This window comes from Verticillium dahliae, genomic scaffold (genome assembly GCF_000150675.1).
Source record: "Verticillium dahliae VdLs.17 supercont1.3 genomic scaffold, whole genome shotgun sequence".
NCBI lineage: Eukaryota > Fungi > Ascomycota > Sordariomycetes > Glomerellales > Plectosphaerellaceae > Verticillium > Verticillium dahliae.
The window spans coordinates 134,958-148,145 of record NW_009276940.1 but is presented as its reverse complement, the minus strand read 5'-3'; the positions used below and the strand labels follow the sequence as shown (position 1 = coordinate 148,145).

Sequence of the window (13,188 nt, the reverse complement as noted above, 5' to 3'; positions counted from 1 at the left end):
CATACCGATCCCTGGGCGCAACTAGAAGGGTTTCATCACGGGTCTGTTTGGCCAAGGCAAGATGGCCATGGCTGTGTGTACAATATAGTTTATGTGCTCGTGGTGCTCGCGGGAGCACCTGCACCTTGGCGTTATCAGGGGTGGGCTACGGGATACTACCTCTCCATAGCAATTTTTTTTTTCATCTCCATGTTCGGTGCAGCCAATGGTAGGCTTGTGCCTGTATTCTGATGGTTTTTCGCAAGGGTGACATCGTCCCAGGGGTGCAGCTTCTGGTGATTAGCGATAGCGTAACGATCATCTAGCGGCAATTGGTCCTCGCCAGATGCGACGTTGGGCTGATGGACAAAGTACAAAGCATGTCTCGCCAGGATAGAACACGCCCGAGGAAGACCACAACAAAACAAAAACCCAAGAACACTAGATCAGAACCACGTGGAAAGCCTGTAACGGGCTGGCCGGAGGAACCGCCCGCCAGATGGGTGCGCAGCATCGTCACCAGTCCCATTGTGGCATCACACACCCACGACGGCCTTGCAAGGAGACGGCTGACACATTCTCTATGATCTGTCGTCGTGGGTTTCAAGGTCACACAGATCGAGTTGGCTTGGCAACACAAGCAACAGCCCCTGTCGCCCCTTGGCGTTTCGAGAGCCATGTGCTGGATCGCATCTCGCATCGTGGGGGGGGGGGCCCCGTGTTGCAGGAGATGAACGCATTCCAGCGGTCAACGTGTGTGGAATGGCATGGACATGATGTCACTGGCAGGTTGAGATGAAGGGAAGATAGGTCCACGGTGGAGAGGAGGAGACTTTTCGTTAGCGGGCAGATGGGCTGGTGATGGTCGCATGGATGGGCGAACACGGACCTAGGTACTGTAGATACAGTACAGTGGTTCCCCTGTTCGTTCACATGCAGTGGGCAGCAGGGCCGAAGCGCGTCCACTGGCCGTCGGCGAGTGGGGGGCTCGTGCTCGCCGTGCCTGGTGCCGTGCTATTTTGATCATGGCCTACGGAGAAGAAGAAGCCGACTCGTGGGCTTGACGAGAAAGAAGAACAATACGAGGTGAAGAAGATGTTTTGCTCAAAGTCGAAGGTAGCGAATGGAGTCTGGGAATTTACCAATTGCCACGATGGAAGATCACTCGGATTGTGAAGGCATGCCACCACGTCGCGACAGACCACAGGAGTTGTTGCAGACACCCTCATCAAGATGTAACAGGACGGGGCAAAGGCCAGACGAGGGGGTTTCGTGAGGACGATTCGTGGGAAGCAGCGGAGAGGCGCAGGGCGTTGTTCCGCCAACAGGGGGCGAGCACAGCGACTGGTCCTTGGCCCACGGCCCTTGGCCCACTGCCCTTGGCCCTTGGACCACTGCCCAAGGCGCCCCGTGTTAGCGGCCCCGCCGACGCCGCGCATGTCTCGCCCCAGGAGCCCCTGCCACAGCTCCACCGAAGGCTCCTTCCTCGATGGTCCCCTGTCACTCTGTTTACCAGCCCTAACCCTAACCCTGCACTACCGTGTGCAGCCCTGCCCGGGTCATCACAGCCTTGTTCCGGCTTAGCCTGGTGCTGCCTCCAGCATCACGACATGCTCGACGGCGGGCCTCCATCTCATCTCCCCCAGCCCAAAGACTGGGGCCAGATTAGCGTTGCCCACCCACACTACACCTTCCAGGATGGGAGCCCTGGAAACAGGAGACCACTCAATCACTCACCCGCTGTCGCAAGGACCGCAATCCTGTTCTGCTACTGCTGCCTTTTGCCTCTGCTGTCCTTGGCTCTCGGTCTCCCCCAAGGCCTATTCTCTTTCTCACCCTTTCCACATCATCGACGACTGTTTCTGTTTCGAGTAGCCCTTGACGACTTGAACGATACCCCTCGTCTTGGCACATCGCTCGCCTGTCGATTCTCCCAAACTCGCGACTCTTGAGCCTGCACACACTCCTGAGACCTGATCCAGCCTGGTCCAATCCCCCCAGAGAGGGAGGGGTCGAATACGAATCGCAATAAACCACACCACTACGCACACCACAGCACACACCAACGACACCTCCGCCGGCACCTCCCCAGCCGCAACGGGAATACGAACACAGCCCGCGCCCCGTCACCCTCTACCCTTTTCTCCTCCTGCCCTCCCCCAAAATAGCCCCGAACTTGGCACTATCTGCCTAACTGTCCGAGACCTCCAACCGCTTTGTCTCTCGTCCACCGCCTTGTCCCTCGTTCGACTGGTCGTTCGCGCAGACTAGTGCCTTTGGAACCTCTCACCACCCACGCCGTCCGACTGTTGCGACTTCTTCTTCGCGTCCTCGACCGCGCATTCTCTCCACTGGCGACGCAGACTTGCTTCTTCTGGCCCGCCAACGACACCACCACCCGCTTGCCGTCGAGGCTCCCGATCTCCCGCTCTCTCTCTTTCCCGCCTGTCTGTCCACGGCTGTGGACATCCCTCTGTCGCTTCCTCTGCACCATTGCACCCTACCCTAGGCGGAAGCCGAGACAATGAGTCGCTACCAAAATTACGACGATCCATCCTACAGCGAGAGGGAGCCCCTCGACAACAACTACCATCGCTCCCCCTCCCGGTCGCCGGCCCGCACCATGAACGACCCTTACTCGGACCCATATCAACAGTCGCAACAGCAACACTATGCGCCCCAGGGCTATCACTACGAGCAACCCCATCCCGAGTCCAAGTTTGAGCAACTCCGAGCTGAGCGCCAGTACAACCGCGACCACGCACAGACGCAGAGCCAGGGTCAAGGCCAGGATAGGTACGCATCCGATCAGCACCACCAGCAACAGCATCACCACGATCCCAACGCCTACGACCCTCACGCGCCCTACCCGCCCGCCCACGGCACCCACGGCAACTGGGGTGTAACACCAGGCGCCGACAACTTTGGCAATACCGCCGCCGGCGGCATGGCTGGCATCGCCTACAACGTCGCCGACCAGAACGCCCGTCAGTCGGGCGTCGACGCCATGAACACCGGCTACCCCTCTGCACCACAGTCTTCGCTCGCGCAAGCTGGACCCCCTGCTGGCGGCTACTACCAACAGCAGCGTCCCGCGCCCCTCGACCGCGACAGCCACTCGTCTCTGACGCCCCTCGGCGCTGCCGCCGCCGCCCCCGGCCAGGGCACCCCGTCCCGCAGCCCACTGGGCTACGGCGCCCACGATCCGTACAGCGACGACCCCTACCAGGGCTACTCGACGTCTCACCACAACCTCGGCGTCGTGAACCCCCACGACATTGCCGACGACGGCGACGATGGCCTCGGATACCCCCGCCCCCAGCGCAACTCCATGTTGAGTCTGTCGCACAGCGACCGCGGCAGCAGCGTTGCCGGTGGCGCCGCCGCTGCAGGAGGCGTGGCTGGTGCCGTCGGCGGTGGTCTCGCTGCCCGAAGCGCCGGTTCTGCCTCCGGCTCCGGCTACGGCCCCGTCCTTGGCAGCAGCGGCGGCAGAGGCGGTGCTGCGTATGATGGCGAAAAGTCGTCCGACTGGATGGAGGAGCAGGGCAAAGGCAAGAAGAAGTGGAAATGGGTCATTATTATCGTCTCCATTGTCGTCATTATTGGTGCCATTCTCGGCGGCACGCTTGGCGCCATTCTCCCGCGACAGGGCGGCGGCGGGTCAAGCAGCAGTGGCAGCTCCGGCAGCGGCCAGAGCGCCGACGATGACACGAAGGATAACGGCCTCCTGAACAAGAACTCGAAGGAGATCAAAGACCTGCAAGACTCGACAAACCTGCACAAGGTCTTCAGCGGCTTCGACTACACACCCCTTGGCGTCCAGTACCCAGAGTGCCTCCACAACCCTCCGTCGGCCAACAATGTCACACGCGACATGGCTGTTCTCTCGCAACTCACGAACACGATCCGACTCTATGGTGAGCAGCCATCCTTCTTCCCTCACGCGCCTTCGATCCACCGTGGACCTCTTGCTGACATGCTACAGGCAATGACTGCAACCAGACGGAACTTGTTCTGGACTCATTCAAGCGTCTCGAGATTGACAAGACGATGCGCCTCTGGCTCGGCGTCTGGCTCGACAAGAACGCCTCTACCAACGCGCGCCAGCTCGCCGAGTTCTGGAACATCATGGACACCTACGGCGACAAGCCTTTCGAGGGCGTCATTGTCGGCAACGAGGTTCTCTTCAGGGAGGACATGTCGCTGACCGAACTCGGCAACGTGCTCACCGAGGTCCGCGAGAACATGACGACCAAGGGCTTCTCGCTCCCCGTCGTGACGTCCGATCTCGGCCGCGACTGGGACGCGCAGCTCGCCAGCGTCTCGGATGGCGTGCTCGCCAACATCCACCCGCTCTTCGGCGGTGTGCAAGCGACGGACGCGGCGAGCTGGTCCTGGAACTTCTGGACCCAGAGCGTGAGCCCCGTGTTCAAGACGAACAAGAAGCTCAACATTGTGGCCGAGATTGGCTGGCCGTCCGAGGGCGGCGTCGGGTGCGGCGACCAGACAACGACGTGCACCAACGGCGCTGAGGCGTCGATTGAAGGCATCAACGAACTGCTTGACGACTGGGTCTGCCCGTCGATTGCCAACACGACGTACTTTTGGTTCTCGGCCTTTGACGAGCCGTGGAAGGCGAGGTTCGACACGCCCGGCAAGGCGTGGGAGAGCAAGTGGGGTCTTTTCGACGTCAACCGAAACCTCAAGAAGGGCATCAAGATCCCGGACTGCGGCGGCAAGACGATTGACTAGAGAGTGGGCGTGGCACGCGGCAGAGGCCGCTAGAGGGCTTCTCGCGACGTTCACGACACGTCCGGTTCGGTACGCACACGAATGGCCGTTGACGGAAGGGCATGGCATGTAGCGGTGGCAATCATCTTAGAACGCGTGCCGGGTTTCCTCCCCGGCCATCGGAGTATGACATGCGCCCCTGCTGATTGGCAGAGGGCGTGGTATAAACGATATCAAGGCGTTTTGTGTTGGGCATTTGTAGATTTAGCTATTGTCGGCATGGGGACCATGTTTGTCTGATCGTGGCAGACATGTAGCCCGCACATTGGGATTTCAAGCCCGTTCATTTATTAGGAAGCGATAATGGAACGAACGATTTTAGTGTTGACGATGGTCTGAATGCTGTGCCGTGCCTGTGATGTCCTGGCGATGCAGACTGGGTTGCCGGATTTGCAGCATGCTGTGTATGAGTCTTGATGCACTGGTGTAGCTGGTGAACTGGTCACGGCGGTTGAGCCTGGTACAGACGTGTTGCCTTGTCCATCACTTCCCAGGCATGTTGAGTCTCCACCACCACCACTACACTTCCAACACCCACACACCCTTTCATCAAAGCCGCAAGCTTCCAATCCATTCTTCCAAACCACATCCTCTCTTTTCACCTCCACAACCGTCATCAAAGCGCCTGAACTCTATGCGGCTATTCTGGCAGCAACCTCCCTGTTCGTCGTTGGCGCGACCGAGACGGGTCAGTGGCTGGTTACCCCGCCAAGCCCAACAGTGGCGCTCACCGCGGCGACTCCTGCGTCTTTCCTGCTTTCAAAGGGCGGCTCGCGATCCTCGCATCTCATCAAAAGGCTTCTTCTCAACAACGCCTACATTGAACGTAGAATACGGATATTACGACGGCGTTGAGGACCCGAGTCAGTACCGTCCGGGAGGTTATCATCCTGTTCAGATTGGCGACCGTCTTCACAGGCGACCGTCTTCACAAGCAATACCGCATCCTACACAAACTCGGCCACGGCACCTTTGCAACAGTCTGGCTTGCTGTTGATGAACAAAACTCCAGATACACCGCCATCAAACTCGGTACTGCGGATGCCGACGGGCAAGAGGAAGAATTCCTGTCCCAACTGACGAAACGTCTCGCTGCCACCGTTTCCAGATATGCCGCAACCGGAGCACCTCTGATCCCTATAGTTTTCGATCGCTTCAGCCTACATGGTCCTAACGGCATTCACCATGGTTTGGTCACTGTACACTGTACCGGCCAGATGCAGCTTGGCGGACGCAAGAGAATCATCCGATTCGAGATGATTCCGGCTTGACGTGGCCCGGTCGCTGGCAGCTCAGCTTGCTCTGGCCGTTTCTGCTGTTCATTCCCAGGGATATGTCCACGGAGGTGTGTGTCCTTTTGCATGCCGTCGCCGTCAAGAGTCTCATCGCTTCTGTCTATAGATCTTCATCTCGGCAACATCCTTCTCCAGCTGCCGTCTTCTCTCAACACGCTCTCTGTCGAGCTGCTGTATGCTCAGTTTGGGGCCCCGGAGCTCGAGCCTGTCGTGCCCCTCAAAAAGGAGCAAGCCTGTCCAGCAACCAGAGTCCCACCATACGCCGTACCGCCTGTGTGGCTGGGGATCGTAAGCGATGAAGTCCCATTGAGCGAAGCGAAGCTGCTGCTCAGCGACTTTGGCGGCGCCTTTCGTCCGGCCGATATCTCGCTTTCAATCCCACACACCACTCGTGATCCGCCCTCCCGAGGCATTCTTCGAGACAAGAACACCTCTTGGGTTTCCTTCAGATATATGGAGCCTTGGCTGTGTCATCTTTGAGCTCCTGGCCCACATGTCCCTTGCTTTAGGCATACTGACACCCCAGGATGAGATCACTGCACAACAGGTCCATCTTCAGGGTCCTTTTCCGTCGGAATGGTGGGATCGGTGGGACCAACGTGCCAAGTGGTTCGATCAGACGGGGAGGCCACTCAGCAACGACTGTGACATCTGGTCTTGGGACAGGCGATTCGAACAGTGGATCCAGGAGCCCAGAGAGTCTTGCGGAATGGAGGTCGTCACTGAGGAGGAGAAAGGCGCACTGTTCGAGATGCTGAAGCGCATGCTGGCATGGAGGCCCGGCGAACGACCAAGCGCGGAGGAGGTCCTCGGCATGCCTTGGATGAGAAAATGGGGTTTGCCAGCGTACGAGGAGAGTCTGCGTTCTTTGGCCAAGGATCTCTGAGCTATCTGTCTTTGAAACAGAACGAATTCTGAGGCACGGCCTCTAGCTCGATTCGGAACCCCGACCGATCTCTCCGGGGCGGTGTTGACCCAACATGGCCTGCGAATGCCCCGGCGACAATGTCAAACACAACCTGAATGGCCAGAGGTGACACAGTATTGACATGCGGGAACAGTGGCGACCATGACATTCGATCATTCATATTTTGCCCCGCTACTGAACAGCTTAGGTTTTGTTCCTCGTCACATGTCCCTTTTCATATGGACTACAAACTGCGTCCTATGTACATCACTACTGTATACAGCTTCCTGCGAGACAACACCCTGTACATCACCCGCTGCCGCTCCACAACGACTCAGCGGAGGAGAGCAGAGATGGTCGAGTTGGCGGGGCCAATGCAAGGACCAAGGTAGGTCGATGTCAGCGACGAGGTCGAGTTGCGGACGAGGTCGCCGAGCGCGGTGGTGCCGCAACGCAGCGCCAGCACGAAAGACTTGGCCATGGCGTCGGCGATGAAAGGTCCGGGGTGGAGGTGGTCAACGGGGTAGCCGGCGTTGACGGTCGAGGCGCCGAGGTTTCTCTGCGCCTGCGCGCCGTACTCGCCGTGGGGCAGGAAGTAGACGCCATTGGCGGGGCCGCCGAGCTGCTGGGCGGCGAGCCTGGTGTTTCTGTCAGCAGGCGGTCTTTCTGACTGACTGGGGCGTCGTTTGCGCGTGGGAAGACTTACCAGCCGTAGTAGTGGAAGCGAGGGGGAGACCAGGCGTACGAGCCGGTCTGCCAGACGTTCCTGGGGGTGGAGGTCGAGATGATGACCTTGGCGCCCTTGGCAAGCATCTTGTTGGCGGCGTTCTTCAGGTACTTGGGGAACGTGAGAACGGTCTCGGCGACACCGCTGCGAAACGTCAGCAACTTGATTCAAGCCTAAGTCCCAATACGAGGCACCTACTTGTACACGGTGCTGCACGTCTGTTCTCCGTCTCCGAAGCAGGCGGAGCGGCCGTTGTCGGTGGACAGGGAGCCACCATCGTTGTGGCCGAGCTCGATGACGACCCAGTCACCAGGCTGCGCAAGGTTGGCGACAGTGTCGAAGCGGCCCTCACGTGTGTACGAACGAGCGCTACGTCCGCCGATGGCTCGGTTGTCGACAATGGCCCTGGACGTCTGGAACGAGTACTGGAGGAACGCGCCCCAGCCCTGAGTCTGGCTGCTGGCGCCAACGGTGGCCACGGTGCTGTCACCGCAGAGGAAGATGGTGGGCACACGCGTCTGACGCTCCTCGAGGGCAGCAACGTCTTCAGTGGGCAGCGCAGAGGTCAGGCCGAGGCAGGCCGCGGCGGCGAGGAGAAAGTTGGCCCGCATGTTGGGCAGTCTGGTGATGAACAGGAGAGTAGTGATGAAAGACCCACTGGCAAACAAGGGGACTCAAGAGCCTTGAGAGACGAGGTGATCCGCGCATATTAATATATCGAGCCCCGTTCCATAGTACGTGGCAACTTTGTCGTCAACTGACTCTCCGATAGAGTTCATCATCAGCCGTCACAAGAGCAAGGAGTAGCACTCGGCGAACCATGGTCCGTATCCCTTCGCCCGCTCATGACTTCGCTCGAAGTTCGGCCGAGAACGCGGGGGACACTAACTGGCTTGGGGTTTTTGGCCCTGATTGATGTTGATGGGGGGCGCCACCACCTTTGTCCTGCACCATCACGAATCTGGCGTGAACTGACCGTTGACCTAGTCCCCGCGAACCAGCAAGAAGCGATCTCGGCAGTCAGGTTTCAGAGGCCGTGTGGGGAAATCGCGCCATGCCTCTTCTTGTTTTTGCTCGCTTTACCCCAGCCCGCCAGCAGGACGCCTCATGTTGTGACTTTCCCCCTTGGGAAAAGCTTCCTGTCTAAGTGCCGGAGGAACAGGCGCACCTCTCAGCGCAACGGAAATTCTCTATCGCGCAATCCCCCTCAAACTTTAGTCATTGGACTGCCCCGCCGGGTCCTTTCAGCCTCCTTGAAAGTGTGTTGGGCAACAAACCTGGGATCACCTTGCAGAGAGTGTTATCTTGATTGATTCCACGCCCTCTCATTTTACGCATGGCCCTGAGAATCCTGGATCCAAGTCCATGTCAGGCCCCGTCTCGTGGTTCCAGACCATGTGCTCGGGCGTACCCGTCGTCTGAAAGCCGGGCATCCATCATCTCCGTCGCCACGTCGCCCCGCTAAGGCCTGGAGCGCGCTTCTGGGTCTGGGGTCCCCTCAAAGTACCCCTTCATTTGAATATAGTGCTCCGCTTCAATGCGGAGCCATTTGGCTGAACAGCTGTCAGGTGGCGCGGAAGAAATAGCCCAATTCGTCTGAAGCCTGGCACCCGTCGCTGGAGTCTTGCCCGAAGTCGTGCTGAGGAGAAGACGGCCCTCGGCCGCGCAGAATGCCCAGATCTGGAGGAGACCTTTGACTGCTTCCCTCAGGTAAGAAGTTGCCGACTTGAGTCGTACAACACCTTTAAGGACAAAAGCCGCCTGTCCAATAGTCATTAAACCCGAGATATAGGGTCCTAGGAGAGTGGTATTCGGATGCGGCGGTGCAGAGCATCATTCGGAAAATAGGCTCGGGATCTGCGCCTGCTGCTGCCTCCTCGTGTATCATGACAGACAGTGAAGCGCTGCAGTATGAAGAGCCTCAGCCAAGGCGACAGGGAGTTCGGATTGGTCGGGCATGTACCCGGGGCACCGGCACTCCTGGATGATGGAGCGACTCCGCGCGGCTCGTCCTATATTTTAAGTTTTCAGATTGCTTTCGGTTGGCTCCGGGAGCTTGATGCTGGTTGACATGTGGCCTCATTCAGGAACAGGTACCTCGGCATAGCTGTTTCAGAGTACGAGTAGCGGCAAATAGTGGTTGAGAGTGCAGGACTGAGAGTGCAGGACGCGTAAGGTAGGCTGCAGGTTGATTGACGGGTCCTTGGTGATTCCTCGAGTGCAATCTGGCTTTTCGGCGTCCTTCCTCGTGCCACCTCCATGCCATCCGTCTATCCACCTAGGCACTCTGAGGCCTCACCAAAGGGCTTGCAACGTGCATGGAAACATGCGATCGTCAAGGCTCCAAAATAAAGAACCAAGCTGTCGGGCCCAATCAAGCCTAGGGAAGCCATTGCAAAGTGGCCTTCTGTCGATACCTAGGTCAGATGGGTGAGACATACTGTATGCCCAAAGAAGCCCCTGGCGTGTCTGCCTTCGACATGGCCTAAGACAATGTCAAAGGTCCAAAGATGTCAAGCGCATCACAGCTTTGGAGAATTCACGAAATGATTTCTGCACGAAAATACTGGAACGATAGTGTTGGTAATAGTGACCCCGCGTGAACGTGGACTTCCAACGGTACCGGACTTACAAGCACCATTGACAGTGGATTGATTTCCCATGATTCAAACGAGCTCGTCGTCGAGAAAGCACATTGCTGTTTCCGGATAATACTCAACGACATCACATATGCAACACATCCAATCAAGCCATAGTTGCAAGAACTTGAGATCGAATGGGGAGTACAGTCCAACATGGGTAGTTTCTCACAAGCCACGGTCGAGTCATAGGCATGGGTCGGCACCCGTATATTGCAATTATGCTGTTTTTTGATTTCTTGGGCCATTCAGCGCGCCGCAGCCCTCAATTTCATCGCGACTTCTCCTAGGGTTTTAGCCTACTCGCGTTCCAGAGATTCAGCCCTGACCAAAACACAAAACCCCGTAGGTTCATACTCTTATTGGATGGCTTTCAAAGGAGTAAATGTTTTGTGGCTGGCGACGGGTCGTAGTTGCTCCTTGGTTTTGCTTCTCATCTCTTCGCTGATGGTTGGTGCTTTGAGCTGTCATACGAGTTTAACTTCGTTGCTTCTTGCACGGGCTGAAGTTATCAGATGGGGGCACATAATGGGCTTTCATGGAAGGGACATCCTACCATAACTGAGATGAGGTTCTCCCAGATCAAGAATGTTCGATAGCCAGCTTCTGATCTTGGGTCGTTGCATATCCAAAGCAAAGGTGGCCATTCTTTCTCTAGAGGTAGTAGACCCCCGTATAAGCAAATGCGTATTGGCCTTCGCTCCACTAGCAGAAGACACGGTAAGAACTTAAAACAGGTTGGGCAAGAGAAAGACTTAAAGGCTAAGACAGACGATATGATATTTCAACCCTATATTTATTCAAGAATTACGGCCGCCCTAGACCTAGACTATTATCAAGAAACAAGCCGATGCACTTCTCAGCGAAGGATTTTACGCGAGCATCGCTATGAGTTCTTGTCTTCTCGATTTAACATCTAGCATTTAGTAAATCTGAATTGAATTTGGTTTGAGGTAGGTGCAGTTGGTTGGTCATCTTTGAGCAGCGTGCCCAAATAGCGTGCGTGGTCATCTGGTGAAAAGGAGTCCGACAGCGTTGTTGACTCAGCAACCATCTCGTGTATTCAGGCACCGTGCCAGAGTACCTCAGGTACCGATCTACCTTGTCATCCACAACATGATGCTGGCTCATGCTCTCTCAGTTTAATCACTGCACACTTACTCTCCTTAGCTTGGCAATGCTACATACCACAACAGGTGCAGCTAGTTTTTGCCTAGCGAGTCGTTCACATTCTCTCATTCATTTCCGAAATGTCTTTTTCAAAAACTCAAAATTTGAGATTTTGTTTCTCGTCGGTTTTCTCAAAACGCATGACGGCCAGCACCAGTTCTCGGTCGCCCTTCTCGACCAGGTCACACAATGAATCGCCCAAGTACAATTGGATTGATGGTGTCGAGCGGCTAGAACAGTACGAGCCTGGTGGCTACCATCCTGTCATGATCAACGACTTGCTTCACGGTCGCTATCGCGTGGTAGACAAGCTGGGGTTTGGTGGTTACTCAACAATATGGCTCGCTCAGGACGACCAACTGCGACGCTATGTGGCTGTCAAAGTCGGAGTCGCTAATCCAGCACTCTCTCGACATGAGCCCAGAATTCTTCGCGCATTGACTCGTCCAAGCTCAGCATCTCATGCTGCCCCAAAAGGTATCGATACGTGTGACGCCATACCAAGCATTCTGGACGAATTCGATGTTCAAGGCCCCAACGGGACACATACATGCTATGCAATGGCTCCTGCACAAGGAAACTTGAAAGAGGCATCTTTCAGTCGCCTTTTCCCTATTCAGGTCGCTCGGGCACTTGCTGCCAAACTGGCAATGGCTGTCGCCTTTGTACATTCGCACGGCTATGTGCACGGAGGTTTGTTTGTCAAGTCAATACCGGCCAAACGAGTCTAACCCTTTATAGATATACACCTTCGGAACGTCTTGGTAAAATTGCCATCGACACTCGACCAACTCGCAATCGATCAATTCAGGCAGAAGTATGGCGAGCCTGAGACTATTCCTGTTACCCGTGTTAATGGAGGGCCGCTTCCGCCCAACATACCACCTCGCGCGGTCGTACCGTTGTACCTCGGAAAAAAGGCTCAAGAATTCACTCTCTCCGATGCGCGTGGCCTTGTTCTTAGCGACTTTGGCGAGGCCTTCGCACCAGGCACAGAGCAGCGTCTCGGTAAGGACTGTAACACGCCTCTGGCAAAAAGAGCACCTGAGGCTCTTTTTGAACCCGACAGGCCGCTATCGTATTCGTCAGACATATGGAGTCTCGGGACTGCTATCTGGGAGATCCTGGGTATGAAGTTCATCTTCAGCGAGTCAGAAACACAGGATGAGATTGTGGCTCAGCAGATTGACGTCCTAGGTTCCCAAAACTTTCCCTCGAGCTGGCGGAAACACTGGGAACGAGCGAACACAGAGGAAGAGGACGGGATGGGAGAAATCCCATCTCGGCCCGTGGGAGATCGGGAAGCTTGGCCTCCTCTTGAAGAGGCGTTTGAAGAATTTGTGCAAAAATACAGAAGGAAACGAGAGACGGCAGGGACTTTTGAGGATGAAGAGGCGCGAGCGATCCTTGACTTGATGCGAGGCATGCTTAAGTTTTGGCCGGAGGAGAGATTAACGATAGACAAAGTACTTGAAATCTGAGTGGATGCGCAAGTGGGCGTTGCCTCAGTTGGAGTGACTGGCAAGGAGCAATCAATTGCCCGCGAAAGGTTGAATAGCAGAAGGAAGCGAAGGCACGAGTGTAGCAGTTGAAGCTTGAAACACCGACGGAAAACACAGCGCGACGAAGATGGCTCTTTAGTGCTGTCTCGATATTTCAGAAGCGAGATAAATCGACTCA

At 56.4% G+C, this 13,188-nt stretch overlaps 5 protein-coding genes across 5 annotated transcripts in view; 4 read left to right on the top strand and 1 right to left on the bottom strand.

The window, feature by feature from the left end:
- Positions 1 to 305, top strand: part of VDAG_01690 (C6 zinc finger domain-containing protein) — a gene marked incomplete at both ends in the record, with an annotated part of 2,756 nt that extends 2,451 nt beyond the window's left edge. Inside the window, one exon of the mRNA XM_009657719.1 lies at positions 213 to 305. Within this exon, the coding sequence (XP_009656014.1) occupies positions 213 to 305 (93 nt within the window). The remainder of the gene's footprint in view (positions 1 to 212) is intronic.
- Positions 306 to 2,503: 2,198 nt separating this feature from the next.
- VDAG_01689 (endo-beta-1,3-glucanase) lies at positions 2,504 to 4,731 on the top strand (the record flags this gene model as incomplete). Its single annotated transcript, XM_009657718.1, has 2 exons — positions 2,504 to 3,896; positions 3,965 to 4,731. The coding sequence occupies 2 exons, from the start codon at positions 2,504 to 2,506 to the stop codon at positions 4,729 to 4,731; spliced, it is 2,160 nt and encodes a 719-aa protein (XP_009656013.1).
- Positions 4,732 to 5,404: 673 nt separating this feature from the next.
- VDAG_01688 (protein kinase domain-containing protein) lies at positions 5,405 to 6,951 on the top strand (the record flags this gene model as incomplete). The annotated part of the gene is made up of 5 exons (XM_009657717.1): positions 5,405 to 5,458; positions 5,601 to 5,937; positions 5,988 to 6,115; positions 6,201 to 6,353; positions 6,592 to 6,951. The coding sequence occupies 5 exons, from the start codon at positions 5,405 to 5,407 to the stop codon at positions 6,949 to 6,951; spliced, it is 1,032 nt and encodes a 343-aa protein (XP_009656012.1).
- Positions 6,952 to 7,306: 355 nt separating this feature from the next.
- Positions 7,307 to 8,708, bottom strand: VDAG_01687 (rhamnogalacturonan acetylesterase; the record flags this gene model as incomplete). Its single annotated transcript, XM_009657716.1, has 2 exons — positions 7,898 to 8,708; positions 7,307 to 7,610 (listed from the first exon to the last, which is right to left on the bottom strand). Exons 1-2 carry the CDS (start codon positions 8,308 to 8,310, stop codon positions 7,307 to 7,309), a joined length of 717 nt encoding a protein of 238 aa, XP_009656011.1. The 5' UTR covers positions 8,311 to 8,708.
- Positions 8,709 to 12,158: 3,450 nt separating this feature from the next.
- VDAG_01686 (protein kinase domain-containing protein) lies at positions 12,159 to 12,989 on the top strand (the record flags this gene model as incomplete). The annotated part of the gene is made up of 2 exons (XM_009657715.1): positions 12,159 to 12,201; positions 12,250 to 12,989. The coding sequence occupies 2 exons, from the start codon at positions 12,159 to 12,161 to the stop codon at positions 12,987 to 12,989; spliced, it is 783 nt and encodes a 260-aa protein (XP_009656010.1).
- Between the last annotated feature and the right edge of the window lie 199 nt (positions 12,990 to 13,188).